This window comes from Salminus brasiliensis, chromosome 24 (genome assembly GCF_030463535.1).
Source record: "Salminus brasiliensis chromosome 24, fSalBra1.hap2, whole genome shotgun sequence".
NCBI classification, from domain to species: Eukaryota; Metazoa; Chordata; class Actinopteri; order Characiformes; family Bryconidae; genus Salminus; species Salminus brasiliensis.
Genome location: NC_132901.1, coordinates 20,672,248 through 20,692,816, shown reverse-complemented (window position 1 = coordinate 20,692,816; position 20,569 = coordinate 20,672,248). Strand labels below are relative to the sequence as shown.

Below are 20,569 nucleotides of genomic sequence, written 5' to 3'. Positions count from 1 at the left end.
AAGAGAAGTTCTCAATTACATGAACCCTTTAATTACTGTCTACTAGGGTAAAAACCCTATTACCTGCACTTACACAAAGTGTGACAGTCTTTACAGATAGAGATACCAGATGATCTCCTGTCCTTTAATGCACACTCAAGGCACTTCTCTTCCACAAGCCTCCGTTTCAAAGGTTATACAAGCCGCACAGCTTGGATGGTAAACCCAACTGGCCTGGAGATACGCAGAAGCTTGGTGCTTCCTCTATAATTATGATGTCAGCTTGTGTAAATGAGCAGTTGTGGCTTTGTTTGGGGTGGAGGGTGTCACCAGCACGGCGGCTGTCAGCAGCAGTCTGATTGAGTGAGGCAGGACGGGACCCGGCGCTGCTGTCTGGAGGGCCCTTCTATCCGCTGACATGGTGTGAAAGGGCTTAATTAGTATAAGCGGGGAGTTTGGAGAAACTCATCGGGGGGACTTGTGCGCGAGTGTGTGTGTGTGTGTGTGCGCGAGTGTGAACGCTGGGGGCGAGACAGGCCGCAGCGTTGGTAATTTGGAGCGGAAACTGTAGCGCTGCTCGGAGGGGGGGAAGCGCTGAGCTGATGATCGCACAATACTGTGGACACAGGGCTCGTTTATCAAAGTCACACTGGAGATCACAATAGCAAAGCCAGGGTGGGGCACAGTAGACCAGGAGGTGAGGATGGGTGATATGGCACAAATATATTAATTTTGCACAATACATTATTATTATTATTATTGTTTTTTTAATATATTTATTTTTTCTTGATATTTAGTTCTGGTATTCTGAAATTAAACAGATTATAGATTATAAGGAATGACTGTATATATTTGTATATTTAATATTTTCAAGGAAGGACTAGTTTAAATAATGTAAATAATAAAATAGGATAATGGTGCCTCTACTGGCCAAAGCTGAAATTGCTTTATTTAATTGAGCAGAATTGAAAATGCTAAAATGTGACAGAAATGGGGCTCAGAGTGGTTCTGCAGGCTTAGACGCTGACCTTATGGCCTGTAGATTGTTATTTTGCAAAAGAAGCAGTGGATGATTTCACATGTATCGGAGGAGGCAGGAGTTTGTCCTTACCCTCCTAGTGTCGGGAGCTTTGAGGGGAGTCCTGGTGAGGGTAATTTGGCATAATATCTCTTGCAGTACGTGTTCAATCTAAGATCAAATCTGATTGGTCAAAAAAATGAATTATGTTTGCACAACTGTGAAACATTCAGACCAAACAGATCTAAACCCTGCCACTTTTCACCCTGTAAACTGAACTGGGTGGATGTGTGAAGGACAGGACAAGAGGAGGCCATAGAGAAGTGTTTGTTTACAGAAGCTGCGTAATTGTGTTCAGATAAGCAGAATTAATAATGATTCATATAATAAAATAATTTAATTATAATTCTTCAATTTTGCACAAAATATTATTGTTGTAATACCTGTTAAATCTAAGCTCAAACCAAAAACTAGCTTTGAAAGATATGAATACTTCAGTGAACTCTGAAAGGGTATAAAACATCTGTATTCACATTTAGGCTGAACAAATCAGATTAGGTTTGGCCAACTTCTAACCCTGTAATGTAAACACAGCCTTAGACGTGTGCTTAGGGATTCTACCAGTTCCCTTCATTGTTATATTTAGCATTTTACAAAAAGTTGATAATGTGAATCCTGTGTTCACATACCTGTTCACACATAATCACATCTGTGTTCACATTTAGAACAGAGAGATCAGATTTGTGAGATCAGATTTACTTCAGAGTAAACATGACTACAGAAATGTGCTTCTGTATTCTACACAGTTCTTTACATTTTAAGATTTGGGCCACTTTTCCCTTTAAAGTAAGCCTTAGGAATCGGTTTAAGGCCATAGAAATGTGTTTCTGTATTCCACACAGTTCTTTAAGTTTTAAAAGTGCATATTTAAATCAAACGGATCAGATTTGGGACAATTTTACCCTGTAAAGTAAACAGAGCCTTAGAAATCTGAATTCTACACAGTTTCGGAATTCAACACAGTTCCATTCATTGTAAAATTTAGTGTCGGAAAGTTGATAACGTAAATCCTGTGTTCACATACCTGTTCACACATAATCACATCTGTGTTCACATTTAGACCAGAGAGGTCCGATTTGGGCCACTTTTAGCCCTTCAGTGTAAACATGACTATAGAAATGTGCTTCTGTATTCTACACAGTTCTTTACATTTTAAGATTTGGGTCACTTTTCCCTTTAAAGTAAGCCTTAGGACTCCATAGAAATGTGTTTCTGAATTCCACACACTTCTTTAAGTTTTAAGAGTGCATATTTAGACCAAACAGATCAGATTCGGGACAATTTTACCCTGTAAAGTAAAAAGAGCCTTAGAAATCTGTTTGGGAATTCTACACAGTTTCATTCACTGTAAAATTTAATGTCGGAAAGTTGATAACGTGAATCCTGTGTTCACGTACCTGTTCACACATAAACACATCTGTGCTCACATTGGACCAAATAGATCAGATTAGTGCTTCAATATAAACATGGCCATAGAAACATGCGTCCGTATTCTACCCAATTCTTTCCGTTTGAAGAGTTCACATGTAGATCTAACGCATCAGATTTGGCCACTGTTCTCTGCATTTTAACACTGAGTCAATGTCTTACACGGGCAAGTTTGCCTGCACTGGAAGGTGAACCGGGTGGGCGCGTGATGGACAACAGGCCAAGACGAGGCCACAGAGAAGCGTTTGTGTTTCCCCTGTAAACGATTCCGCTGGGCTGTGGAGGAGTGGGAAGCAAATATATAAATAAATGCAAAGCAGTTTATTGATATTGCTCTTGCCTGGCGAGGTGGTTTACAGGAAAGCGTGGTTATTACAGTCAGCATGATTTATTGTCTATTGTTCTTGCTGGAGCGGTTTAACTTGCAGCTTGTCTATGAATATTTAAATATCTCCAGCCTGCCAGCCGTCGCCCATATTTCTGGCCATGGCGCTGCGAACAGGCCGAAGCCCCGCGGACGAAGTGCTTGAGCTAAATGAGCAAAGTGAGTTTGAACAGCTTGCTCCCGTTATATCTGCTGATGTCTTGTTTACGTGTTTGTACACAAATGCTACGCCTGGCCTTTCAAAAGCAGCCCTGTTTATTATTTCCTACCGATATTTAGCCCTTCACACTTCCCCCTGCCTTTTTGCACCCTGTATTGAAATGAACCGCATGTTGATCTCAGGTGTAAATGCACATAGGACACATGTAGCACTGCGTGTGTCCAGATTTCAAAGTGGTGCGAATGCAGGCCGGTCCAGATTTGCTGGACGGTGTCCAGTCGTCATCACAAAGGGTTTCTTTTTTAGTGGTTGATTGTTTTACTGATGTTTCAGTTCAGTGCAGTTATGTTGCATTATTAAATAGAAAACATGTCATATTCGTAAAATTTTGCTGTTGCAATACTTTCAAATGAGACTTTGTATGTATGCATCGGGATACCTTGCCCTTGCGCAATGCCCCGCCCCTTTATGGGTGAAAACAGTCGCTGTAATTACACATTTCCAGATCTTTGACCTTTAATTAAGTTGCATAAATAAAAATTCCTCTCTGATTTATAGCTATTAGGACCATTAACTAAGCTATTACCATTACTATGATTATATTAAGTTATCTATTAAGTATACTACACCATGATTGTTGGGATTATCATATTGTGCTTATTTTGCACACCTGTCTTATGTGGTGGTTCTGTGACTCTTATTAATAATTTATAAACAGTTCTGATCAGAGGAGGACGGGTTGGGTCCCCCTTGTGAGTCTTGGGTCCTCCCAAGGTTTCTTCCTCCAGCTCTGAGGGAGTTTTTCCTTGCCACTGTTGCCTTTGGCTGCTGACTGGGGGTCTTAGATTTTCATGTCTTCTTATGTTGTTGATCTCAATTTAACTAATTCTGTTAAATTGCTTTGTTACAATGACAGTTCTATACAAATACAAATTAATTTAATTTGATTAAGGAGTATAGAATTCATGGCCAGCCTTACAGACAATTATAACAGGTCGTGGCCGGCCAACAATCAGAGTCGATATATAGAAATAATGAAAGAAATAGGAGCCGATGAGTGTCCTTTTAGTATGCCTCTATCAAAGTGGACGAACAACCCTACCAAACTGTTTATTACAGACAACAAGAAACAATATTTTTTTATATATATTTTTCTGTAATATATTTAGTGATTAATTTAATTCATGATGATTCAAGTTCCTTTTATTAGTTTTATTATCATGGCATGGATGCAGTGTTTAGATCCACTTTGAATTTGGATTATTACGATGAAAATCATAATCATAAAGATCACTACAGGAAACAAGCAAGTGAAGCTATTTTGGTACCAAGATTTCAGCAAATCAGCTGCAGCCAGTGCTGCTGAGCGTGCTGTTAGCTAGCTGTTACAGGCTAACATTAAACTGGGATTTCCAGGATCTGCTCTTTCAGTGCAGCATCAACATTCAGTCCTCTGACTTTTAACAGTACAACTGTTGACTGTAGCGTCATTAGCTAACTGACCTGTAATGTAGTGTGTGCCACAGATGTACAGGTCAGTGGTTTGGTTCCTCTGTGATCGCAGCCTCTCGTTCATATGTCTGATGGATGCTCGTTACACCTAAGGCTCTCGAGGGAAACTGGAGCTCCACTCTGCTTCTGCTTTCATTGAGCTTGTGGCTCAATCAGTTATTCATAGGTGTCCCACGTTGGCTGCCTGGCGTAGCCTGCTGAGTCCTTTAGATGTTGAGTTTTGTAATGAAGTAAGGTTTCCTTCTTGTAACTCTTCCCTGGAGACTAGGATTGGACAAGCAAAGCTGCACAGTGGAACAGTGCACTACTCTCCTCACTCAGCTAAACCTTCCTGCATGGTCTTGGCAGTCGTATGGTGTTTTGATGGGGTTATTCTTTCCAGAAACAGCTGCCTCAGAGAGATTTCTGGGTTTTTTAGGATCTCTCCTTGACCTCCACAGTTGCTTTAACCGCCATTTCGTATTAACATGCCACACTGTAGAAACCTTGATCTGCGACCTTGTCAAAAAAAAAAGTTTGGACACCATTCTGCACAGACCAAATTGCATTTTTATGGTTTTTATTATTGATATTTTCTTCCCAATTTAGTTTTTCTCAATTCCCAATTCTGAACCAGAAGCTGGGGGGTGGCATCCTTACCACTTAAGAATATGCACACTTTAACAACCTTTAATCACAACACAAACCAATGCAATGACAATACCATGGTTTCCTCGTATCGTGCAGCCCTGTCTTAAACTGTGTGCCCCCCCCCCCCTCTTTATTTCCAGTGCCATACTCTTAGCATCCTGTGGAAGCCCCCTTACTTCAACACTTCACACCAATTGTAGGGCTACAAAGGCTCTGAGTCTTTAATTTCTGCATTAGATAGTTTTCCCGCCGACACCTGAGTCCGTTGTTGGAGTGTTTTAATCCTTTGCTGGCAGCCCAGCCGAGCGTGTTCACCAGAGCCGAAAATTCACACTGGTTGGCGCTGTGCGGGGATCAGCGAGACAGTATGAAATAAGGGGCCGCTGCCAATAGGCTTATAAACCCCTCATTCGCTTTGATGTCGCTAATTGAAATGCAGCGGACTGTGCGCCTCTCCGCTGCAGTTTAAAGCTACTTGACGCTCTGTTATTCTTGGATGATGACATGATGACAAGCGCCTTCAGTCTAATTCCGCCAGACGGAAGCGTAAAACATCCTAAAGCCCATTTTAACACATAGGGATATTAGCACCGTTTTGCTATACGTTCAGTTTACATCAGACCTGCAGTGAAGGTCTATAGTGAATTAGGTTGTTTCAAATGGACACATGACACTACACCAGCTGGAATTGCTCAACGTATGGTTTGGCCACCCTTGACCAAATGACACTTGCATGCCAGACAAGCCAAGAATGGAGACCCTAAGGACCTCAGAACTAGTGGCCTTTAGCAAAGTGATAATGATAATACCCACATGTCTTACATCTGAATGCTCAGAACAGTCTCAGCTCTCTACAATATGACCCCATGTGACCTAGAGCACCGTGTAATAAGATACTCTGAACCCTAAACCTGAAAAGTCAGACATTCCTGTGAGAACATGCCTTTACTCATGTGGATCAATTGTTTTGGAGCTTGAAGTGGGTTTACCAGAGTCTTAGCTTCACTAAAGCAGTAAAGTAGTATATATACAGCGGGAGGCAGAAGACTGAGATTCTGAATGTCCATTGGTCAGTTTCACACAAAACCATACTGTAGACGGATGCATGAAGTCACCAATTACAGACGATAGATGACAGACATACAAACCAACCAGTTAGACATGGCGAGAGGCAAAGACGAGGCTCTCGACCCATTCTTCGCAGCTTTGTAACTCCAGAGTCATGTATGATCTCACAAAGAGATGCACTGGAAAGAGCGGAGTCTACAGATTCAGGAAGTGGTTCATTGACTGCAGAGGTTTTCTGACCTTTGCTACCAGGTAAAAGAAGGAGAGGTTTCTAACAATCTGCCTCTCTCTCTCTCTCTCTCTTTCTTCCTTCCCTCTCTGTTCTCTCCCTGCAGCGGGGACGACATACATATTCGGGCGGGACGGTGGGCGAATCACGTACACGTGGCCTCCTAACGATAGGCCCAGCACCCGAGCGGACAGGCTGGCTCTGGGCTTCAGCACGCAGCTAAAGGACGCGCTGCTGATCAGGGTGGACAGCTCCTCCGGCCTCGGAGACTATCTAAAGCTGCACATCGTGAGTACAATGCGGGTTCTTAATACTTAAACACTTGGACATAAGCAGACATGTTCTGCTTCACGTACATCAGGTTCCACACACGGTTCAAAGCACTGTGCAGAGGGTCTGTTTATCTGGGTGGAATGTTGGTCTGCTCGAAAATTAAAGATTGTGTAAGATTTCAGTGTCTGCTTATTTGGAGTCTTACTCAGTTATACTATTAATACACCTGTATAGGTATACACAGTCAGAATATTATGACCACCTACCTTACAGTGGAAATCATCACCCTTGGCTTGGGTTTAGCTGATGGAGGGTGATCATTATAGAGGTTAACTGGTCCACAGTGGCACGTCAACTGCACTGTACCAGTGGCTGGACTTGTCAGTGGACTGTGGGGCACCCCTGTTATGCCGTTGGGAGGCACTCGATGTGCAAGAAGTCCATTCTTGATATACCTTCCCTACAGTGGCTCTAGAATATCCCATAAAGTTAGCAGTTTCTGAGATGCTACCACCTTTCCCCCACTGTCACAGTAATATCAGAATTGTATGACCATGCCTGGTTCGGAATGAACTCGGCACAGGATATCACAGATGTCACCTGACCGGAATGTTGCATGTATAAATAAGCGAGCACACCAGTCAGGCGTAGCAGCATGCCAAAGGACATGATTTGACTGATGTCCAAAAGAGGGCATGATAATAGGGTACCGGGAGCATCTCGGAAACCACTACTTTTGTGGAATGTTCTAGAGTCTGCGTAGTGAAGGTGTACTGAGAATGGACTTCCCAATGACATAACAGTGGTGCCTCATGACCATGAATGCCAGAGGGAATTGACAACCCTGGTGAGCAGTACAGTGCTATCGTTGTGTCACTGTGAAGCAGCTAACCTAGCATCGCCTCATACAGTCCGTGCCTTGACGTCTCGCTGGTGTCATCCGAGCCAAGGGTAGTTATTCCCACTATTAGGTAGGGGGTCATAATATTCTGACATGACTGTATATTACATTATATTATTTTCGGTTGTATTGTATACAATAAATAACACTATTATAGTTAGATAAAATGTAACTATTTAGTATAGCTATTACAGTTATTAATATTAATATTGAATAACTGCAAATATAGTGTTAAAATACTGATGCTAAGAACCTATTATAGTACCTTCAGATTATTTTTAAGAGTGCCTACTGGGTCAGGTGAAGCCTGTTAAAGCCTTGTCTTCATGGCTGGTCCAAGAGTACTGCACAGAGCTGTAGTATTACAGCATCGCAGTGCTGGAGTTGAGCAGTGCAGTGAGAGGGCCGCTGTAGCTGTACAGTCAGTACGTGCAGAGTGTGACGGTTCACTCTGTGGGCCTCCGTGGTTCGGTTCTGGTGTTGAAGCACTGCTGGAGCAGTCGTGGTAGAGCGGCATTGAGGTCTGGTGTGTAATAATAATAATACACTGCACTGGAGTGGAGTGCACTGTGTAGGTCTGCGTTTACTCTCTTTCTCTCTCTTCACTGTTCTATTTCCCTCTTCCTTCTATTGCTCTCTCTCTCTCTCTCTCTCTCTCTCTCTCTCTCTTTCTCTCTTCACTGTTCTATTTCCCTCTTCCTTCTATTGCTCTCTCTCTCTCTCTTTCTCTCTCTTCACTGTTCTATTTCCCTCTTCCTTCTATTGCTCTCTCTCTCTCTCTCTCTCTCTCTCTCTCTCTCTCTCTCTCTCTCTTTCTCTCTTCACTGTTCTATTTCCCTCTTCCTTCTATTGCTCTCTCTCTCTCTCTCTCTCTGATGTCTCTTTCTCTTTCTGTCTCTTCACTGTTCTATTTCCCTTATCCTTCTATTGCTCTCTCTCTCTCTCTCTCTCTCTCTCTCTCTCTCTCTCTCTCTCTCTCTTTCTCTCTTCACTGTTCTATTTCCCTCTTCCTTCTATTGCTCTCTCTCTCTCTCTCTCTCTCTCTCTCTCTCTTCACTGTTCTATTTCCCTCTTCCTTCTATTGCTCTCTCTCTCTCTCTCTCTCTCTGATGTATGTCTCTTTCTCTGTCTCTCACTGAGCACGTGTTGTTGGTTCTCGTGTGTTTATATGTGTGTGGGGGGGTCTGTGTGTGTGTGTGTGTAATGGAGGCTGCTATGCGCATCTCTGACCTGCCTGTAATTCCATTCGCTGCTTACTGACCTTCCACCCACTTACTGACAACACACACACACACACACACACACACACACACACATAAACACACACAACCTAACACCATGCCAGAAACACATGTGTGTGTTCACATTTGAAATTGCGCTGGATTTGAGCACATATAAATATCATTGCCGTAACAATAAAATCCTTGTATCGCCAGAACGGCAACTTTACAGGAGAAGGAAAAAAATGGAAGTCAGTGGAAAATATTTAATTCCAGGGCATTTTGGAGAATTTTTATTGGTCCACATATATATCTCCTCATGGGAGTCTAGTATTATTTCTAGCTATCCTCCAACACCTGGTTTGGTAAATCAGTGCTTAAAGCAGCATTATGCGAGAACTGGTATTTTTTGCTCCTGGGCTCCCCCTACAGTTGTGGTACTGCAGTGGTACTGCTCTGTTCTGTCCGTATCCATCCATCATTGCACAAATACGGACGAGGTGAAGACTGAATACGGACAGAAGGCTTCATATGTTGAGCATAAATGAGTCTTAACTTCTCTACTGCCGTAAATATAAATCTCATAAAGTTCATAATGCTGCTTTAAATGTGAATTTCAGGTTTAAGCCACACCCACTCCAGTAGTTTGAAGCCCTGATTATTACAGGCACTCTTTTAAAGCTGAGAGCCACACACACTCACACAGCCTGCTGCCTATTTAATGCAGTCACTTCATTTATGGATGTGCACATGCATGCCCACACACACACACACACACACTCAGATCAAAGTTGGCCATGAGTGGTCTCAGGGGCGCTGTGGATGAGGGCTACAGCTGGTTCTCTAGAGCACACAGAAATACACGCACAAGCACACACACACACACACACACACACTCTGGGTCCATGTGTGCCCCTTCTGTATGCTGCGCTCTGCAGGATGAGGGAAAAGCACAGACATGCTCAATATAGCAAACATTAGCATCACCGCTACCCTGGAGAGTGTAGCAAGGGAGTGAGTGAGAGAGAGCGAGAGAGAGTATGTGAGAGAGAGAGATTGCTGTAGTGTGCAGGACAGCAGGGTTTGATGTAAGGAAGGAAGAAGCAGATTGTGCTACTTTTCTCTCTCTGTGTGTGTGTGTGTGTGTGTGTGTGTGTGTGTGTGTGTGTGTGTGTGTGTGTGTGTGTGTGTGTGCGTGCACGATGACTCAGCCGTGTGCAGGGCAGGGCTAATGATAAGGCGTGTTAATGGAGCTCACTCAGTCATCTGCGAAAAGATCCATCCGCACCGCTGCGCACCCTCAAAGTCAACTATATAGTTGTAAAATCATATATATATCTATATGTGTGTGTGTGTGTGTGTGTGTGTGTGTGTGTGTGTGTGTGTGTGTGTGTATGGGGGAAAGAGAGAAAGTGTGTGTATGAGCTCAAATGAAAGTTATGAAATAGGTGTGATTGTCTTAGCTTGACTCCAGGCCTTTCTAATACACAGGGTCAGCTCATAGCGTGAACTCTTACATGTGGTCTGACCCGTGAACACGACTGCCAGCTTGACCCCTCACCTCTGAAAATATTGACTCCATGCCTGCAGGGAACATGCTGAGATTTACCATTTGCCACTCCACAAGATTTCCATTTTTTACCTTTCAGCATGGCTTGATTTATTTATATATTTATTTATTATTATTATTGTTATTTTATTAATTTTTATATCGTATATTTATTCATTATTTATATTTATTTTATCCAGTGTTAGTCTTGTGTTAGCCTATACTGGTTCCTGCCTTCTAGGTCTTTTTTATTCTCACCATAACTACAGGCTGGTGTTTCATTATATTCATTTTAATTATTTGATGGATAAATACTGAGTGTGTGAGTTTGTTTGGGGTAATAAACAGTTTTACAGTCTGTTTACCACTATTACCAGCCACATAGCATAGCTTAGCCTAACCTAGCATTATTTGTAGCTCTGTAACAGGACCAGGAATTAGCTAGCTGAAGAGATCTGATCTGTATCTGGTCGGCTGGGTTAGCTTTTAGCCTAGCCTGACTCCTACTGGCTTTACCAGCTTCAGGGAGCTGTCCGGCGCTCCCATGACACCTGCAGCGTTATTTTGTTAATCCTGTCAGTCTTTCTCCCTTCTCCAGTCAGCCTAGTGTTACCTTTTAGCGTTTTTGGCTTTACTTTCATATTCTCCTGAAGTTACTTGTGCAGTTTAGCCTTGAAAGGCTTTTGCTAGTTGGCAGGGTTTATATAAATTTTGTTGGCGTAAATAAAATTTGGTTTGGGGTTTTGGAATTGGCCCATTTACAGCTCTGTTTTGGTTCTGCTGGGTTTTCTTTTATAGCGAGAGAACAGAGAGAACAGTTCTTGAGGTTGATGATTTGCTACCTCATTATTCAGCTATGGCAAAACAGCTACTGTTTTCTATTCTTCCATATTCTTTCCAGCTCATCAGGTCTCAGACGCTAAACCTTAGGAGAACAGAGGGGGATCGTTTCCAAGTCTGCTGCTAGCTGCAAGCTCAGACGCTAATATGCAAATAATATCTACTTCCGACAAATCTCACCATAAATATCATGTAACTGATGATTCACAGGCAGTAGGACAGTTGCGGTTCTTGGAGGTCGCTTGTCTTTATTATCATTATATCACTTTGCTTGTACCTCCGCTTCATAGCTTCATGCTGTGTGTAGGTTGTTGTCCTTGGCTGCACTCCATCACGGGCTAATATTGAGAGCATGTATGAAATCAGTGTGGTATCAGTTGGTGCAGCAAAGAGATAAGAGCAATTCTCCTCACCTGCCATTCACTCAGGAGTTTGGGCCTAGGTTTTATGACTGATAGGTGAGTCAGTGAGGCTTGAAGGACACAGTTCGAGCTCTCCTGCTGGGGGAAACACTTTACTGAGCTGGATTTAAGCCTATGGTTTAAACACACAACAATAAACCCCAGCAAAGACCACAGTATAACCGTGAACGTATTAGCGTCTGCGGCGATATCGGGGACCGGGGGATCGTCGGTAGTAGGAGCTGCTTTTGTGAAGCAATAATCATGGAATCCTTTTGACTGGAGGACCTTAGCCTAGGGAATTGTGAAACATGAGCTACTCCTGCCGCCGTGTCTGACTGTGCGTCCGAGCCTTGGTGAAATTATGTGCATTGTGATTAGAAGTGGAGCGCAGGTGACTGGATAGCATTATGCAAAGTAGAGAATTACATTTGTAGCCCCCCACGCAGACGGCAGGGAAAAGAACGAGGCTAGTTTCATTCACTGCAGCCACATGTATCTTCAAAGACATGGAGAAGAAAATACAGGAGGGTGCTTATGCTAATGCAGGTATAGCTAGTGAGGAAAGCTAATTTAGTATGTTAGTTTTTAGCATGCATGTGTGGCATATGGCTTCAGAAACCACACACGTTCATCCTTTAGAGATTATTGAACAGTTTTTGCAGTTTGTAATCGTAGGTAAATAGTAGATGTGCCAATTAGCATAGCATATCATATAGTACACTGCTGAAAGTATAGGTTCCTTGAGGAACGTTTGGGGGTTCTTTTATATGAACCTGTGAGGGACCTTCAAAGCACCTTCGGAGGTTTCTAACCAGTTTTAAATTGAAGAACCTCCAAAAACTTAAATCCTTAAGGGACTTTTAGAGGTTCTTCATTTTGAAACTGTGGAAGAACCTCTAAGGGTTTTACTGCTGGCTGGTTTCAGATGGTCTAAGCTGGTCCTTGATGGTCAGGGTGATTGAATAGCTGGTCATCCAGACAAAAACATACCCTTTGATGGTAAACTAGTTTGCTGGTTTCTTTAGTCTTGCTGCTCATGCTGGTCAGTCAGCTTAGTCATGCTGGTCATGCTTATCGACCAGCTTCCTGACCTCAGTAACGCTCTTGTTGTCGAATGCAGTCAAATCCTCACAGCTATACTTCAACAAAGGCAGGATAAACTCTTTTGATTTTGAAAGAAACAATGAATGAACAGGTGTCCCCATACTTTCCATATACTGTCCAAATACTTTTGTCCATATAGAAAACAGCATCTCCGCTTGCTCTGTTACATCTGCATGCCTTGGATAATAAATAATAATAAACTCTCTCTCTTTCCCATGCTTCATCCCGCCAGCTATGCTTGTTTTGTTTTTTTTTCCTGTATGAATGATCGCTGGTGTGTGTGCATCCTCTTCACCGAGGCTCACTCGGGACATCCCATTCTCTAGGGAGCGGCCTGCAGCACGCTATCCCCTGCACACCTATTAGAGCACCTGCCCTAAGACGTGAACTGATGCAGCTCACATTTCGTGCCTAGATAAATCTCTCTCTCTCACACACACACACACACACACACACGCACGCACAGAACCGCAGACACACATACACATCCCTTAAGACCTACACACACAAGTTACACAGCATTACGGCAGGTCTGCGTCTGGCACGCTATCTCCTCCCTGCCTCCTCCCCAGTGTAGTCTAAGAGCAGCTCGTTTGCTCCGTGCCGCCTCGAAGGGACTGCGGCTCATAAATACAGCAGCCTGATGAACCCAGCAGTTGCTAAGTGAAGCCACTGAATCCTCAGCGGAGCCTCAGTCATCACGACAAAACAAAAAATAAATAGGAAAAATAAATACACTTAAAAATGTCCTTTGACTGCATGTAGCTGCCCCTGCACTCTAGCAACCAGCAGGAATATCATAGCAACCACGTAGCAACATCATCACAGCCACCTAGCAACTAAGTTTAACAAATGCATAGCATGCACCTGAAATACCATAGCAACCACCTAATGAAAACAGTTTCACCACTGAAAGTGAAAGCGGGAACCACTTAAGCTGTATCAATCAATCGTGTTCTCCTCGGGAACGGCGCGTTTCCAGGCATTTTTGCAAGTGGTTCACACTATGGGGTCCAGAGAGGATGGAAAATGGTCCTGGAAAAATGAAACACTGTACACACACCCACACACGCATTATTAATGGAAACAACATACAAGGAAAAAAGTAGGATATTGATTGATTAATATGGACAGCGGAGCAGATCCAGTAAGAGGGTTTTGCTGGTTAAGCATCCGTTTGCCAGTCTGTACAAACACAGCAAAACTAGCAGCAATCAATGGTCTCAGATACAAGCACGACCTGATGACCGGTGGAACACTGAAATATGGTGCTCATGAGCTTCCTAAACACATCCAAAGGATCCAAAGAACAGCGTTTAAAAGTGAGAGAGTCGCTCACACTCACAGGGAAGATTTATACACTGTTTATGTACAGTGTGTGTGTGTGTGTGTGTGTGTGTGTGGGTTCTGACTGCGTGCTGTGTGAGGCATTAAAACACTGAGCTGTGTGAAGATGCTCTTTCTGATCTGGAGTGGCGGACGAGCCACATGTGCATATCTCTCTCTCTCTCTCTCTCTCTCTCTCTCTCTCTCTCTCTCTCTCTCTCTCTCTCTCTCTCTCTTTCGTTCTCACTCGCTCTCCCTTGTGGCACTATCCCTGATGTTGCCATGGCAATGGAGCCCAGCTCCTTCCTCCAAATTGCTGGACAGGGTAGCGGTGACACTCACCTAAAACAAACCACCCTCGCTGACCGGTCATGTCGACTGCGTCCAGCAGAGATGAATTTGTTCAAGCGCTGCAGGAACATCTGCCTAATTATTAAAGCACTGGATTGGTGAAATCTCAAATTTGTGTGTAGCCCACCAAGTTTGGGTTTCCACTGAATATATATACTATCCATGCCAGAGTGTAAAATGACCCTGATTTGAGTAGCTAGAAACATGAGGACAGACAGGCAGTGAGGTAGAGTGGTGGTGAGGTGTTGTGATTTCTAATGGTACAATTTGGACAGGTTGGGCAGCACTTAAGAACTTGAGTAAGAATAATGATTGCAGTATTTATTAAGTATTAAGTTTCATATATTATTGTATTATATAGTGAGTACTGATTAACTACTTGATCTAGCATCATAATTCTTTATTTACTATGCATACATAATAATAAAAATTACGAGTCACAATGACGTTCATGTAATTTACGTGTATTTGCCCATTTAGAGAGCTGTGAGTACTCTGAGGGGACTGTCAGACTCTCTTTACACCTGCTCAGTTCATGCCTCTTGAGTATCAGGATTATGGACTTCTGGATAAGGCCAAGACACATGAAAATGCAAGTGTAAACACACCAAGGACTCGTTTAAATCAGAGACAGATCAGATCGCTCAAAACACTTCAGGAGGTGGTCTGAGACGCATCTGAGCCACAGGTTATTGCAGTGTAAACACATCCGTCTCTTCTAGAGGGAGTCAACAACCAAAACAGTAATAATTGCTGGATAACGAGTGAATTTGCAAATTCCGTCCCACACAGTAATCTGATTTCAGTCTGACTAACAGGAGGCGTATTTGACTACCCAGTGTAAATACATGTGGCTAAAATCTTATGAGGATGCAAGCTAAATAGTAGTCACATGATGTGGCCAGGTGTGAATGGGGGCCATACAGATTACCATACAGATGTTTCCGGTATTGTGTAAATGTTGATAGCCTTGTTGCTACTTGATAGCCTCGGTCCCACTTGCTACACCAAACATTGAAGGATTAACTGATAACCTACATAAATGTCTGTCAGTTCACATATGCTTTCCAGGCTATCACTTCCTAACACAAGAAGGAGGAGCCTGAACCCCCTGAACTCTTCAGCGCTGTGTGTAGCATGAGGAGAACGAGGAGGTACAGAAATCTGCATAGATAGAGCTGCTTTCCCTCCCACTCACTCTGCACCCTCCAGTGTGAGCTTTGCAAAGCTTGAAAGAGCCAAACCAGAAGAAGACGAAAAAAAAAGTTCTCCAGCGAGGACTTTAAGGACAGAGGATTGGCAGTTTTCAACACTTTTCCCTTTGCCACACACACACACACACACACACACACACACACATGCATACACACACACACTCAGAGGCCCGTCGCATTCTCGGCGCCTCTGATAACCTAGCCTCTTTTTAATGAGCGGGAGTGTGAAGCGAACACCTCCACAATCCGCCCATCCGTCTCTTGCACTGATCCACCATCGTTGGGCTTAATCTGCGCTACGCACTCCTATATATCTTTGAGCTCGCACGCTCCTTTGGGATTCTCTCTCTTTCCTCTTTCCCTCTCTTTTGTTTTGTATGTGTGTGTGTGTGTGCATGTGTGCATGTGTGTGTGTGTGTGTGTGTGTGTGTGTGCGCGCTCCGGAGCTGTGATTTTTAGGCTCAGATGTGCGGCAGAAGCCGCACGGATGTGTTGCTGGTGGATCGGGAACACTCGCGGGGGCGGCTGGATATGCTACCCATGCTGCATTATTCATCTCAAGGTGGAAAGAAAATAGGAAAATACACTCAAGCCCAGGCCGGAACGCTCGTTCTCGCCCAGCGCCACCGCCGTCCCTCACCCAAGGAGTAAATGGAAGTGCTTTCTTATGTACTGTATGTGGCTTCTGGATCTCTATTTGAGTTCACAGGCTGGGCTGTGATAAGAGAGAGAGGGCCTGAAGATGTGAAGTGTTGTACATCAGAGCATGGTTTAAATACTGCAGGTTCTTCACTGAAGAATCTTTCAACTTTTCACTCAAGACTCAGAAGAAGTAAAAGTTTGTCTGTGGATTAATCTCTTGCTTTTCCCATCAGGGTGACACTTCTATAGATGATTAATAAACTCTTAACGGGGTGTCAGTAACACATCAGCAGCTTATCAGAGCAGTAGCAGCAGTGAAGATGTTCTGTTGATGCTTTTCTGACATCAAGCAGATTTACTGTTACCTGTTACATATCTGACTGATATCTGACCATTAAGCAAAATCTAACCCAGCCCTACCCCAAACCTAACCCTAAACCTGGCCCTGATCCTACCTTCAACCCGGAACCTGAACCTAACCCTAATCCTGGCCCTAATCCTAACCTTTACCTCAACCCAAAACCTAATCCTAACCTTAACCTCAACCCAAAACCTAATCCTAACCCTCATCCTGGCCTAACCTTAAATTCAACCGGAAATCTAAATCTAACCCTAATCCTGGCTCTAGTCCTAAACCTAACCTTAACCCAAAACCTAATCCTAACCCTCATCCTGACCCTAATCCTAACCTTAACATCAACACAAAACCTAATCCTAACCTTAACCCCAACCCAAAACCTAATCCTAACCCTAATCCTAACCCTAACCTCAACCCAAAACCTAATCCTAACCCTCATCCTGGCCCTAATCCTAACCCTAACCTCAACCCAAAACCTAATCCTAACCCTCATCCTGGCCCTAATCCTAACCCTAACCTCAACCCAAAACCTAATCCTAACCCTCATCCTGGCCCTAACCCTAACCTCAACCCAAAACCTAATCCTAACCCTCATCCTGACCCTAATCCTAACCCTAACCTCAACCCAAAACCTAATCCTAACCCTTATCCTGGCCCTAATCCTAACCCTAACCTCAACCCAAAACCTAATCCTAACCCTTATCCTGGCCCTAATCCTAACCCTAACCTCAACCCAAAACCTAATCCTAACCCTTATCCTGGCCCTAATCCTAACCCTAACCTCAACCCAAAACCTAATCCTAACCCTCATCCTGGCCCTAATCCTAACCCTAACCTCAACCCAAAACCTAATCCTAACCCTCATCCTGGCCCTAATCCTAACCCTAACCTCAACCCAAAACCTAATCCTAACCCTCATCCTGACCCTAATCCTAACCCTAACCTCAACCCAAAACCTAATCCTAACCCTTATCCTGGCTCTAATCCTAACCCTAACCTCAACCCAAAACCTAATCCTAACCCTAACCTCAACCCAAAACCTAATCCTAATCCTCATCCTGGCCCTAATCCTAACCCTAACCTCAACCCAAAACCTAATCCTAACCCTTATCCTGGCCCTAATCCTAACCCTAACCTCAACCCAAAACCTAATCCTAACCCTTATCCTGGCCCTAATCCTAACCCTAAACTCAACCCAAAAGTTAATCCTAACCCTAACCTCAACCCAAAACCTAATCCTAACCCTTATCCTGGCCCTAATCCTAACCCTAAACTCAACCCAAAAGTTAATCCTAACCTTACCCTCAACCCAAAACCTAATCCTAACCCTTATCCTGACCCTAATCCTAACCCTAACCTCAACCCAAAACCTAATCCTAACCCTCATCCTGACCCTAATCCTAACCCTAACCTCAACCCAAAACCTAATCCTAACCCTCATTCTGGCCCTAATCCTAACCCTAACCTCAACCCAAAACCTAATCCTAACCCTCATCCTGGCCCTAATCCTAACCCTAACCTCAACCCAAAACCTAATCCTAATCCTCATCCTGGCCCTAATCCTAACCCTAACCTCAACCCAAAACCTAATCCTAACCCTTATCCTGGCCCTAATCCTAACCCTAACCTCAACCCAAAACCTAATCCTAACCCTTATCCTGGCCCTAATCCTAACCCTAAACTCAACCCAAAAGTTAATCCTAACCCTTATCCTGGCCCTAATCCTAACCCTAACCTCAACCCAAAACCTAATCCTAACCCTCTTCTCTGTAGCCAAAACTCTAGTCTGGTGAGGGGCGGTTCTTAATGCCACTGTGTCGACTAAACCTGTCTACTAAACCTAAACCTGACTCTAAACCTGAGCTAAATAGTGGGAGCAAAGTAGCTGTTGTTTAGTCTTACTAATGTATCTGCACTGAAAGAGCGGGAAGACATCAGAGGAGAGGAGGGTCTGTACGGACCATTAAACCGAGGCAGACGTAGGGTGGATTTTCTGTGCTTGTCTGGCCAGTGAGAGACATGGCAGAGGAGATGGAGGAGAAGATAGATTTGATGAATTGGTTCGTCAACCATTTATCTCCCAGCAGAGTTCCCACAATCCATGATCCATGTCATCCAACTGAATTTCAAAGTCTCGGCGAAGGTGGAAATACGATGCTACCATGCAAACCAATTTAGTTGTTGTGGTCTGAGGAGGTGTACGATGTAAGGTATGGCACAGGGTATGCGGCTACACATCGGCGCCAGAGTGTCCTTAATTGACTGAGGCCACCATCTGAGGTCTTGTGGAGTCTGTGCCTCGACGTGTCCAAGCTGGCACAAGTTTCAGCGGCACAAGAGGAACCTACACAGTATTAGGCAGGTGGTTGGTGGTCTTGTCAGTGTATATAGGGGGTATAGACTTCTGTCATCATATGTAATTTCACCCACAGAACTAGCATTTGATTTTTTTTAAACATACAAATGCTTTTGACACATTTTACAGTCATTTATATGCAGTTGTTTTTACAGCATGTTTTATATTTGGGGCATTTCACATCGATATATACATTATGAGAGCATTTTGCCTGTGTCTGACTGACAGTAACGTTAAAATAGAGGGTCACCTTAAAGCTGTAGTGGGATTACTGCAGAGCAGTGGTCATCAATTCTTGTCTGAGAGGGCCAGTCTCCAGACCTCGAAACCTGTTAATTAACTGGTGAGTTGATTCAGGTGTGCTACAACAGGGAAATCACCAAACTGAGCTGCACCGCAGAACTCCAGGACGAAAGATGGGTCCTCCTCCTCCTTCCTCTAGCCAACAAAGGCCTACTTTCTAACCTGGACACAACACCCACACAGCTGCCCCCCCCCCGCCCCTGAGTAAAAAACAAGAAGCTATTGTTTCAGCTCAATTTGAGAGGTCACTACATAAACTCACCCAGAGGTGAGGGGTGTCCACCGTAGGCGATATCATCAATGTTGCTAACCACAGATCGAGGGAACCTTGCTAATCACCCGTAGCGTAATGACTGGGTAATGGCAGGGTAATGGCCGGGTAATGGCGCGGCGGCAGCGGAGAGCAGAGTGTACAGGCGGGGCGGCTGCAGCTAAGCTACATTAGCTCCGCTGACCTCGTTTAGTGCCTCCATATTGTTTCTGTCTGGGAGAGGAGACGGCAAGGGTCGGGATGGCGAAAGGATGATGTATACTGAACTCAATTACGGCCGATAGAAAGACAGCGCAGAACATTACAAGCCATTCCACTGACATCCATCACATTACGCTGCTGTAACCTCCCCCTAATGTTTTAATGCTCTATTAAATAACACTGCTCATTATGGTAATCAGGGCTGGAAGAGGATTTACATGATCGCATAAAATATTCATGTATTGCGAGTGTTCAAAGTTTCTGACTGGACAGAAAACATACTGTTTCCATTCTTACACTTGCATCCAGAGTTTGAAGCAAATTTAGGCCACTGCCAGAAGTTTTTAACTGGTTAATTCCTTTTTAATATCAGTATAGATCGAGGGAACCCACAGCATCGTCTGAAAATCAGGCTTGCCTATTGGATATTCTGTGTTACTTGGTGGTTTCAGTATGCCTAATATTGTGTAGGTCCTCCTCGTTCCACCAAAACACCTCTGACCTGTTGGAGCACAGACTCCACAAGACCTCTGAAGGCATCGTGTGGTATCTGATGGGGAGAATCAATGAGAAAGCTTTGGGTGCCCAGAACCCTGTTGTCAGTTCACCGGTTGTCCTTCCATGGAGCACTTTTGGAAGGTACTGACCACTGCATACTGGGAACCCCCATTCAAGACCTCATTGATTTTTTGTTGACACTCTGACTCAGTGTAGTCATCCCAATTTGGCCTGTTTCATAGTGTCTCAGATTCGTACGCTTATCCTTTTTCCCTGCTTTTAACACCTA

General features: G+C 43.8%; 1 protein-coding gene across 24 annotated transcripts in view; it reads left to right on the top strand.

The window, feature by feature from the left end:
* LOC140547029 (neurexin-1a-like) overlaps positions 1-20,569 on the top strand; it is a 495,217-nt gene that overhangs the window by 304,504 nt on the left and 170,144 nt on the right. For all 24 annotated transcript variants that reach the window (XM_072670538.1, XM_072670515.1, XM_072670531.1 and 21 more), the window contains one exon: positions 6,576-6,757. In XM_072670538.1, coding sequence (XP_072526639.1) covers positions 6,576-6,757 — 182 coding nt within the window. The remainder of the gene's footprint in view (positions 1-6,575; positions 6,758-20,569) is intronic.